Below are 12,450 nucleotides of genomic sequence, written 5' to 3' on the forward strand. Positions count from 1 at the left end.
CTACAACAAATTTTCTAATAACTGTCACACCTCACAGCCTGATGACACTGTACCCCTCACGGTGAATTTCACATCCTTGTTGACCTTTCCCCCCCTTGTAGGGGATGAGACCACTTCCCTATTACGTAAGGTCACATCGGGCTCGCCCGCAGATGTCTTGCCTGCTAGACTAGGAGCGTCTATTGCCCACACACTTGCGGACTCTGCTACTATACTATTCAACTCTTCTTTAAGTGAGGGGATGGTTCCCCTCTCTTGGAAAGCCGCACAGGTCATCCCATTGCAGAATAATAACAAGCTCCCTATGGACGACCTTGCCAACCTTCGCCCTATCTCCCTCCTCCCCTATTTGAGCAAGGTCCTCGAGAAATATGTGAATAAACGTATCTCGAACCATATCGAAGCGACTGGCTACCTTGATCCGTCACAATCAGGATTCCGTACAAACTACAGCACCGAGACTGCCTTGGTGGCTGTCACTGATTGTATTAGACGGACGCTCGATCAGGGCCAGTCCGCCGTCCTGGTCCTTCTGGACCTCTCCGCCGCGTTCGATACGGTTGACCATATGACCTTGCTCAAAAGACTAAGAGGGGCAGGACTAGGGGGTATGGCGCTCAGCTGGGTTACCAGCTTTCTCACTGATCGCACACAAACCCTCAACCTTGGCCCTTTTCGCTCTACCACTGAGCGTCTGACCAAGGGTGTGCCACAGGGCTCTTGTTTGAGCCCCACGTTGTTTAACATCTACGTGGCCCCCCTTGCTTCTCTCTTAAGATCTCTTGGGTTCATCCCCATATCTTATGCGGATGATACCCAACTTATCTTTCCATTTGATAAATCCTCACAGACCGCTCAAACGTGTTTTTCCCAAGGCATGCGGGCCATCTCAGAGTGGATGAGAAAAAAATTCCTGCAGCTTAACGCCAGCAAAACAGAGATTATCCTCTTTGGAGATGCCCCTATCATGTGGTCACCAACCTGGTGGCCAACTGAGTTGGGGCTTATCCCGTTGCCAAAGCTTACTGTAAAAAATCTTGGCGTACGCTTCGATCAGGCTCTGTCTATGAAGGACCATGTCTCCCATACCGTGAGTGCTTGCTTCTTTACACTACGCCTTCTGAAGAAAGCTCTTCCCTACCTCCCGGACTCCTTCCGTAAGACTATTGTCCAGGCATTGGTATTAAATAAACTTGATTACTGCAATGCATTAATGGTCGCTGCTAACGAATCCGCCTTTAATCGTTTACAAGTGGTGCAAAACACCGCAGCACGACTGGTCACTAAAGCTCCTGGCAGATCTGCTTCCATCCCGATGCTCCGGCAACTGCACTGGCTTCCAGTGAGGAAACGAGTTAAGTTTAAACTATGTTGCCTGACTCACAAAGCACTGTGGGGCCCTGGCCCCTCTTATCTGACCGAAAGGCTCCACCAATACATCCCCTACCGCGACTTGAGATCGGGCTCTAAATCACTGTTACGTATTCCTAGGATTAACAGAACACGGTTGGGTGGTAGATCTTTCTCCTACCAAGCCCCACTGGTTTGGAACCAGCTGCCCCTTCCGCTCAGACAGTGCTCCGACTACCTAGGGTTCAGAAAGATTTTAAAGACCACCCTTTTCTCAGAATGACACTGCCCCATCCCCTCCGCACAGTTCTGCTAGCGCTGAGAGACCCCTGTGGGGGTGATTCGTGCGCTCTACAAACTATTTAACATAACATAACACTAGTCTGAGAACGTGTACGACATATCTCATGTGTTCAGCAGGTTCAGCTTTTCATTTTGTTTGGTTCAATAGAAAAACGCAAGTAAAGTGGACAAATGACTTTCAACATGATCAATCTATGTTAGTCCCCAGATTATTTCCATTGCATTACAAGCTCCATTAGCAAAACATCACCACTGAGCTATGCCAGGGAGCAGGATATCAGTAGGTATAAGTAATCGATGTTTTATCAGATAGTGTAATGTGCAACAGTTTATTGTATGGGAAGACACATCTCTTATCAAACTGTGGCATACACAGTAGTATGAGCAATCTACTCACATTGTGAACAAGGGCGAATAGCACATAGGTCACGTACGAGAGTACCGTTGCCAGACATGTAGTAACACCAAGGCTTCTCTGCACCATCAGGATTCCTGTTTGAAGAAAGCATATTAAACCAGTTGAAGTTTACAAAGAAGCGTCCTCAATGTTTTAGTGATAATGAAAGTACAAAAATGCTCCTTGGGCAGATTGGCGATTTATTTGACCAAGCATTGGCAAACACATGGTGTTGTCTTAAAAGTTGAGACACATTTTCCTGAAGAAACTTTATTTGTCTTCCAGTGCTCTGGCTAGAGTTAGAGCCGAGCCTTTGGGATGTGAAAATAAGGCCAATTTGTGTGAACGTGCTATGAAGACTCTCTGGGTGTGCTCCAGTTGTATGTCCCTGACCATTAGAATGGACTGCTCCTCTTTTTATCTTGGACGACACCAAGCAAAAATGGTTAGAGAGTTATCATTCAGAACAAGTCATAATACAAAGACAAGCACCCACAACCAGATACATGTGAAGAGAAACTAGGAGACACACAAACACTGTGCATTCTACAGAGGTTCTTAACATAGAAGGAAACTCAGACATGAATGTTACTAGAGAAACCTTTAGATTGTATTGCAACGTCTTAATCCAAATTTATTATTTAAGGTCATACTCAAACAATTGATTTAAAAAAAAATAACTATTTTTAAAATGCAAATGCAAATGACGTTGCAGCAATGTAATTCATTTTATTTATTTATTTATGTACTTAACTCTGGGCGGCCGTATGCCGGAGTTTACCACCCCCCACACTGCCCCTCCCCCACCCCTCCCCACCGCCCGCAGCACTCCCTCGAGGAGCCGCGACTGGAGCCAAGCTTTACCACTGTCAAGGTTATATGATGATGCAGTAAGGAACACCAAATTATGCAGCACGTTTTTCTAAATTATGCATCAAAAATGCAATTTATGCAGCACATTCTCTGGCATCACATTTTCATCCATTTTAGCAAGGAACATTTCTATGAAATTTGCTAATTATGTAGCAATTTATGCCACAAATGCAGTAAATCCATTATTAGGTGCTAAACACTGTTGTCACAGAATCAAATAATGGAACAGAGGGAGGAGGTAATGCTAAGGGAAGGATTGAGAAGAGAGCCTATCTAAAGTCGCGTTCCTTGAAGAGAGGATTTTTCAGATTCATCTTGAATTGTTGGATGGTTGTTCTGTTATGCCTGTGGAGGGGATGTAATTCTAGATTTGAAGGGCATAGGCTGAGAAGGTGTGTTTCTTTTTACCTCGTTCCGGCTGTGTTTAGTCCCTAAACATATGGCTGGGTTCAAACTGGAATGGCATGGTGAGCAAAAGAAAGATGGATTTAGGCCCAGATCTCTGTACTGGGGTGAATGTATGACATTGTTCTGCATTCTGTCCATCAACTGTTGTTTTTGCATTTGTCACCCCAAGTGGGACGGGTATACCCAGACATGGGTACCATGCTCTCCATGCCACTGGAATCAAGCTATCCTGGCTGAAGAGGGGTGAAACCCCGAAACCGGTCCTAGGTTGCTTGTTTCCAGTCCAGGGAGGACTTGGCTTGGCAGTTCAGGCTGGACTGTTCCCATGAGGCACAGGATCAAGACAGATTTGCATATGGCTGGGTTCAAACTGGAATGGCATGGTGAGCGAAAAAACGATGGATTTAGGCCCAGATCTCTGTACTGGGGTGAATGTATGACATTGTTCTGCATTTTGTCCATCAACTGTTGTTTTTGGCGTGTTTAGTCTCTAACCTGGTGATGTCATTGCTCCTCATCTGGCGATGACCGCTAGTCATTGTTAGTTTGTTAGCTCTGTTAGTTAAACAGAGGTCTTGGAGTGGAGGGCCTTTTAAGTGATGCAGCTGATCTTGAAGATGATCCAGGCATGCAAGGGAAGCCAGTGTAGATCCTCTAATGTGAGGGTGATGTTGGATGTCTTCACTTCCTTGATGAGCTGTGTTTTTGAGGTCATTGAGCAGGATGTTACCTCAATCTAGGAGGGAGAGAACTAGGGCTTGAACTGTTGTGCTGAGTTTTTCTATGAGTGAGAGGTTCAAGTTGAGGGTACTTCTGAAGATTTTTTTTCCTGTTCTGTCAGTTGGGGTGTGAAGCCCATTATGTTTTACTCTGAGATCTATGACCGAATCAGAGAATGTTTGGCAATGCTGGCAAACAGGAGGAATTCAGTCTTTGGGGGTTAGCATCAGGTAGGTTGGTCACATCTGGGATTGGATGCATTGATGGCTTTGAGTTTCTTTGTCTTGTAGGTTAATGGGATGTTGACATAGTATTGGGTTCCGTGCCAAAAGATAACATACCATTATGATTTATGCTAAATGTTGCCTCTATAATATTAGAAGGTAATTAAAATACCTATAAAAGTACTGCTCAAACATTCAGTGAAGTGTCTCCCATTATTAACTGGCAACACAACTATTCATATTTCTACACAATATGAAAGATGATCTGAAGTAATGACAGAAGATCAAATAAACTAATGCAGTTCTTTGTGCTTGGGAGGCTTCATGCACCAAACATCTGTTCACAGAACCTAGTTTGTTATTCGCATTGACGAGTACTCCCAGATTACTGGTCTTGCCCCCATGCAGAAGAATTATCGATCTGCAGCCACTCTCATGATCCGTTGTGGCTGGTAATTTGAGCAGGCGGGTGTAAGGAGGGTGTATCACACACACACACACATACTCACACCCATACATTCATAAACACGTACATACACATACACCATTCGCAAGCATATAAACATTCACAGCATGCATGCACCAATGCACATACTTTTATACATACACACATGTACGCATACACCACCACTCATTAAGAAAAAAAATTATCAAGCTGCAGCGGTGATCTTGGGTAGCAGGAGGGAGGTTTCCAAGGTTCCTGGAGGATTGAGACTGCTGCCTCCTCTCATTGGCCGACAATGAGAGGAGGCGAGTCAGTAAGAGTTGTTGACCCCACCCCCCTCTGGGATAAGCGTCACTGATGGACACTCGACTCTGGGTACCTCAGGGTTTAAAATTGAAGCACCCAGGTCCAAGTCTATCAGTGAGGGGCCTTCTCATAATGGGACGACCTCTAAGCAACTTGATGGGCTGGGAAGGTTCCAACCACAGGGCTGTGAAATCTTCAGACTGGCAAAGTTTAGCTTAGAAAGCCAGCCGCCTGCATATTTAGCTCATATACAGCGCCTGACCTGAACATGAATAGTGTCTGAAGGCTGTACTTTTCGACTGTTCAACCTGACAGACACTCTTCATGTTTGCAAAAAGGGGGTGAGGTGATGCCCCTCCGTCCTTAATGAGGGTCTGCGCCTGCTCATGATGCCATTGTACTCATTGTCCCATCCTCATTTTCAGTGCACTAGTATGTAAAGTACTATAACATACAGTTGTCACAACGCTTATGTAGATAAAGCTGCCCCATAACATCATATATATTAAAGTTGCTCTCCTGCTTCTCTCTCTCTCCCCTCTCTTTCTACACCACCTTTCTCTAGTATACGTTTTTCTCATTCCTCTCTTTTTGTTGTACTACATCTCTACACCTCATCAATCACTAATTCCTACCTTTCTCACTATAGCATTTCTCTATCTACCCCTATCCCTGACTATCCAGGTCAACCTTCTGTACCACCACTCTTTTCTTCCTACTTTGTCTTTCTGGTGTCTTTCTACATAGTTCACCTTAACTATTCGATCTCCCCATCTCTCACATTACCTCTCTCTGTCACTTTCTCCATCTTAACGTACCTGTCCCATCTTTATATCAACTCTCTCAATTTCAGTTGTCTATACCCCACCTCTCTTTGTGCCTTTTACCACTCTCTCTACCTTCCTGTCTGCCTCATATATCTCTCTTTACCCGATAGGTCTTTCTATACACTACTTCTTGTTTTGCCCTCTCTCTGCATTAGCACCTTTCGTCTCTCCATCTTTCGCTCTACCTCATGTCTTTCTTCGTTGCCTCTCTCTATATCTCTTATCCATGCACTCCTTCCTCCTCTCTACATTTTTCCTCATATCTAGCTCTTTCTAACTCACTCTATAGCCTCCGCTATCTCTCTACTTCTCTTTATCTCCCAACCTCTGTATCATTCTTTCTGTCACCTCAAATTTCTCCTTTTACCTTATGTCTCTCTCTATTTCACAATCTACCTCATGTTCTCCATGCATCGTCGGCCCCTTTACCTCATCTCTGTCTTTACCTCCCTTCTCTCCCTATTTTACAACTCTCTTACTGTGCCATTCTCTGTACATCTGTGTCCTTCTCCTGTTCCTGAACCCCTCTCCCCATTTCCTTTACTGAACAAAGTAGGTAATCACCGTTTATCCAAATAAGGGTAAACATAGCGGATAGGAGGGACTAGGAAAGTGAAGGTGTCATCTCCATATTTGGATTGAATTAAATGAAAATGGGTAAAAATTCAAAAGTTGTTCCGAGCAAGGGACCCTAAAATGAGTCTGGCCTGGTGCTCAAAACTCCCTAAGATGATACTACTTCAGCCTCTTATACCAGTGTCACATCTTACCTTGCTTCCTGCCAACTCATGGGCAGGTCAGAAAACATAGATGCAGAGCTCATCCAACCGTTTTCTCCACATAAGAGTTTTTCTCAATTGACCTATATTTTGGTATCAAATATTGTGATATCACTTATAGAAAACAGTTGGCCTTGGTTTGTCTTTGTCTCCCTCAGACATTTGGACAAAGCCATCATTTGCTTGCCCATCTTCACACAAGTTAGACATTACTAACAGTCTCTAATTAAGCTAATTTCTAGTGAAGCAGAGTCATGTGTGTTACATCACACAGTTCAGTATAGTGTGGAAGCTAGGGCTACGGCACATGATTCCATGCCCAGATCACGATGATCTAGCCACCAACCCAGTGCCCACATCTCCTATATCCCCAGGATTCTATTCCCACGATGTAGCACATGAATCATCAAAATGCACCTCATGCACGTAACAATTTTAACCCACACTTTGATCTCACCAACCACTAGCATCCATTCTGCCCCCTTCTCTCACTTCCAACTGCATTCTGACATGCAGGGTTCACTTTGCAATAGGGTGCCGTCTGACCTCATGTTATTAAGGACACTATTTGTATTTCTGGGCTTTTTTGTGATACCTTAATACATTATGAATCTTGTAGTCTGTGTCTGCTTCTATTGAATTATTTAGATTGTTATGACTGAGAGCAATGATTTGGAGATGAGGAAGCAATATAAGAAATTGTGGGGCATATTATCAAGGACGGCGTTAAAATTATCGCCGGGTTTAATGGGCTTGATAATATGCCCTGGACAATTCCAATAGAAGCCCAGGTTCACACCAGAACATGGACTTCTTGGAATTCTCAAGGGCATATTATCAAGCCCATTGTCGCCGCTTTAGTGGCAGTTTTCTGCAGCTAAACTGGCGATAATTTTTAACGCCGTCCTTGATAATATGCCCCGGTGTCTGTAATAACATGGAGAGTGAGATGGCCACCTAATAGAACACTAGAAACCATTCTCCCATCAACCACCTTTCTTTTATATTGCGTCCTCCGAGTATCCTCCATTTTGCCTGTGTTCCCCACACCTTGTCTGTCATACACAGTGGCGTAACAATAGCCCCCGCAGCCACAGCGCTGGACGGCCATCAAACTCCAAGGCCCCAATCTGGCCCTGTGCATGGGTGGTGGGGCCCTGGCCTTAGAGTTCTTGACTGGTCCGGAGCATGTGAGGTCCCTTTCCATGTACTTTGCAGGGGGGGCCCTCAAGTTTCGTTGCACCACTGGTCATAATGCCTGTAAATTCAGAGCTGTCAAGTGGCCCAATGTCATGTGTGATACATTCAGCCAGATCTGTCTTTTCAGCTAGTAGCTTTACACATTGGGATTCATATAGTACTGAATACAGACTACATGTCCCAGAATACAAAGTAATGCTGTGGAATAACAGCACTAGCTGAAGAAGGGCCACTTGGCAAGTATGTAAATGGCCTTACTTACTACTCAGACACAGCCCTCATTACGCTGAAAGAGACTGCTGAAATACATCCAACGTTCAGCCTTTTGACTTCTTAACAGTTAATGTATTCTTTAGTATTGGATGATATCATTTATATAGCACGTTATACTTCTAAAAAGTCCACAAAGTGGACCCATTCAGTTCAGCTTCTTGGCGCTATTTCGAAGTACATGGTTGCTATGGTGTGTTTTGTCTGGCCTTATGCGAGGGTTGGGTGAGGTCCAGGAGATACGTCCACACACCACCTCTTTCCCAACTCTCTTAATTTCATTGTATTTGCCACTTTCACACATCCCTCACAAACCCAAATAGTTTCCTTTCCAAAAGTTGTCCATTCTGTATGGTAGACAGATCTCGTGAAACATGAAGACTACACTGCAGGGCAGCTGCTTGTGAAAGGCTGGAGGAACTGAAGCATAGTAACTAAGTCAGGCTAGAGATATTACAATTTAACTTTGGATAGCCAACATGCTAGTTCCTGGCTCAGGATTCACTGGCTCTCTATAAAGTGGGCCATCCTCCCAGCCACCTCAGTGTTTCCCAACCACTCCTTTTTTGACCTGCCCCTGGGCTTCCTTCCGAAGTCCCACAAATGCAGATCACTTTTCCTGGGCCTTGCATAAATCCTTCCCGGTAGGCTCTCCAGCAGCTAACAATCCCAGCAGCTCTAGAAGTGACCCAGTCTCCAGCACCTGTACCACTTTGGGAGCCTCATCCCCCTCTCCCTCTGGAGCAGAAGTGATGACAATCCATTTCTTCACAGGGTCTGGCCTCTCCTGCAAAACTACCATATCCTGGCCCCTTCAAATCAGGAATGATTTAAGTCTCCTCCAGAGGCTGGTGTGCAGCCTGTGATGTGGTGAACACACCTGACACGCTCCAAGCCATAAAGGCTTTTGGTCCTGGCGTCAAGCCAGGGGCAAACAGATCATTGCCCAAGAGACACCAAGCTCCTTGCTTTTCCCTTACCCCAAAATTTACTATGGCCACCTTGCAATTGAGCTCAGTCCCATCTCTGGCAACAAGGTACTCTATGCACTTCTCCCTGGCTACCAAACCCGCATCTTTGGTGACAGGGAAAATCTCCTCATACTTAAGGTACTTCCTTTTAACCATAGTGCAGAAGGCTGAAGTATCTCTCAGGGCAGGTACTTTTCTTCCATTTATACTAGCTTCCTGCACAAATCACATTGTGTAAGGATGAATTTGCCTCAGGACATCTGGATCCCTCTCCCACATGTCCATAGCCATTTGGTTGAGTGCAACAGGGCCCTCTCGGGTCCCTCCCATCTGTAGTATGCTTTCTATCATGGTGGATCTGATACAGTTTTTTCACCTGACAGTCTCTCTTGAAAAGTAACCACCTTTGTAATGGAAGGAATTCCCTGTCCTTCCTTATCATGATGCACATTCCTCGACACACCAATACCATTACCGTTTCGCCTGGGCATTTCTCGGGCCCCATTGGAATTACCCTGGGCCTTACCTTCCGGTTTGGAAACCAATCTGTGGAGAGTTCTTTGAGAGCTCCTCTTTGGCTTAGAACTGTGCTGTTCTGGCCCCTTTTTCACCCTGTTAGCTAACTGTCGTTCTTTCACCATCAACTGGTTAAGGGACTGAAAAGCCTTGCCCTTCATCCCTCTCACCCACTCATACCACATAATCCTCTATGCATCTGTCTCACATGGAATACCAACTGCTCCCTTGTAGTCCCTGAAACGTTAAAGCTACTGAGCTGGCTTCAGCCCAAACCGCCTTACCACAGCTTCCTTCATTCACTCATAGACCATGTGCTCTGCCACAAGCCTCCTAACAATGATGGCTGCCCTTTTCAATGTTATAGGGACAGTAGGCAGTTGCTTTAGACACTTCATTCAAGACAGGTGCTCTACAAGCGACCGAGAAGCTCACAAACCATTCCAAGATAGCCTGCCCTTCAACATACATGTATACAGGGTCTCTTGGAATCTTGGCCACAACCTAGCCTGAATTGGACATAGAGTTACTTATCCCAGACGGAGTTGTCACTGCTGCCATCCTTGGATTCTCTTTCTCATGGCTATCTTTTTCCTCTCCAGGTCTCTTTCTCTTTCCTTTTCCTTTTCCTCCTGCTTTCTTAGCTTCTCTTCACTTTCTCTTCACTGGTCCATTCCTCCTGTTTCTCCCTATTCCTCTCCTCTTTTTCTAGGTGAGGTAACCCCAGCTTCTCTCTCTCAAATTCCCTGGCCTTCACCTCATGCCCAGCATTAGCTTTCCAGAGAACCAAATGCAAGTTGAGGGTTTATGCTAGACTGAACGTATTTGCTCCTGGAGTTCATGACAGTAGTACCCTAGAAATTAAAGGTGGTGTACACACCAGGGAATCGTAAAGATGAATCAGAGGGAGTGTATTGGGGAAACTGTGGAAAGTGCATTAGGGCACACTTGGCATGTGTCTCAAACCGGACACTAATGACATAAACAAAAATCTCACTGTCCCTGCTTCTGGAAGCGCCACATCCTCTGTCTCTGCATAGACCTTCAGCTCATCTACAGACATGGTGCTAAGGTCCCAACCATGTGTTCTCCATTGCTTCCAACATGTGCAATCTTTGTGCGACTGGACTTCTCTTTCTGGTGTAGATTGGAAATTAACTATGCAGCCCTTTGCCCCCTGGGCTCCTAATTGCTTGGGGACCTGTGGCTTCCCGCCAATTGTCAGAACCCCTTTCACAGTGCTAGGTGGCAAGCAGGAGTTCCTGGGTTCAAACTAGGCCTGGGCAGTGTTCGTGGAGTTTTACTCCGTGGAACTCTGCAAAATGCCAGAAAAACTCAGCCGTGATCCGCTGAGCTCTGCAAGTGGCAAAGTCTGTTAAGTCGCACTGCTCGCTCTGATTTTTTGTGTTTGTCCTGCTCTGTAAAATCAGCGCGAACTGCACTACGCATGGTGTCAGATTTTTCAATGCGAGCAGTCGTGACCTGCAGCGACCACCAGCCTTGAGAAAGCTGACCGGGAGGAGGTCTAGCGCACAATTCTTTCTTGTGAGCGCTTGCCAAATTAATGTTGGCGAGCCGCTCGAGAGAAAACAAAATGCTCCGCATCACTTCGCAGAGTTTTCAGACTGCCATGTGGAGCATGGTGTGGGCAAAACTCTGTGAACTCCCACCGGCTGAGTGGAAATCTTCACCCACCCCTAGTTCAAATGTGAGGGTTGTGGCCTTTTACGCCTGATGTCCTGAGACCCGACCTACTCATCGTGAGTAACTGGGCCAAGTACTACCTATTCAGCAACTGACTCTTAGTGGTAGCTCAGGTCAAACACTTTAAGGCTTCTCAGGGGAGGGGGAGGTGGAAAGCGGTGTAAGGTGTACACAGACTCCCAACTCAAAATACTCTCAGCAACCCCAATTAATGAAGGCCCAGCTAGATTCTAGCATTTATAAAAGAAGTAGTATTTATACAAACACAAAGTGAAATACGGCACACAACAAATAATTCACACAATCTTCATGAGGCCAGCACTCTAGCATTGCCCGAATATGTTCTTGAGTCCCACTGCTCTTCTCTTGTGGGTCACAACCAGCTCATGCTGCTCCAGTGCGACGGCCCTTATCTTCCATGTGGCCCCTTCCTAGCAAAAGTAGTTGCAAAAATTGCACTGCGGGTGTTGGCCCCTTCTGGTCACAACACTGTACGGCAATGGCCCACTTCTTGCCACAGCGCTATACCCTTATCTTCACTGTGTCCCCCACATAGCAACGGGGACTGCAACAACATACATAAGGCAGTGGCCCCTTCAGATCACAACACTGTAACAGTATATAACACAAAATATGATGTAACCTGTCTAATGTAAGGGACTAAACAATAAAATATTAAACAACAAAACACTCATTAGAAATTAAATACATCTATTTGTGATTTAAACACTCAATTATCATTTTCTATTCCACATTTCTAAGTTCGAAAAGAGAGAGAGCAACACTGATTATACAGTTACTTGTCATTTCTAATTTATATGTAGGAAAAATGCTATTAAACATAAAGCTTACTATTAACATAAAGATACCCTATACATATGCCCCCGGGGTAGAACAAAAGCAGCCCCTCAAAACTTCCTTCTAACAAACATAAACACAAGACATCTAGACGAAACCAAAAACAACCCATCAAATGAAGTAAGCCCCAGGGCCTAAGGAATAAACTCTGAGGGATTTGGAGCCCTCCAAGTATTTCAAAATAGGGATATAATACCTTCCTTCATCCCAGCTCATGATACCCAATGAAGCTCATATTCTATTGACATGCTGGTCCCCCTTTAGTCATTTTTGGAGACCATCCTCAGGACTTGATGAAA

At 45.1% G+C, this 12,450-nt stretch overlaps 1 protein-coding gene across 2 annotated transcripts in view; it reads right to left on the reverse strand.

Moving 5' to 3' along the window:
- Positions 1–12,450, reverse strand: part of HABP2 (hyaluronan binding protein 2) — a 227,122-nt gene that overhangs the window by 86,484 nt on the left and 128,188 nt on the right. For both annotated transcript variants that reach the window (XM_085603357.1, XM_085603356.1), the window contains exon 7: positions 2,051–2,145. In XM_085603357.1, coding sequence (XP_085459483.1) covers positions 2,051–2,145 — 95 coding nt within the window. The remainder of the gene's footprint in view (positions 1–2,050; positions 2,146–12,450) is intronic.

This window comes from Triturus cristatus, chromosome 1_2, assembly GCF_964204655.1.
Source record: "Triturus cristatus chromosome 1_2, aTriCri1.1, whole genome shotgun sequence".
Taxonomy (NCBI): Eukaryota; Metazoa; Chordata; class Amphibia; order Caudata; family Salamandridae; genus Triturus; species Triturus cristatus.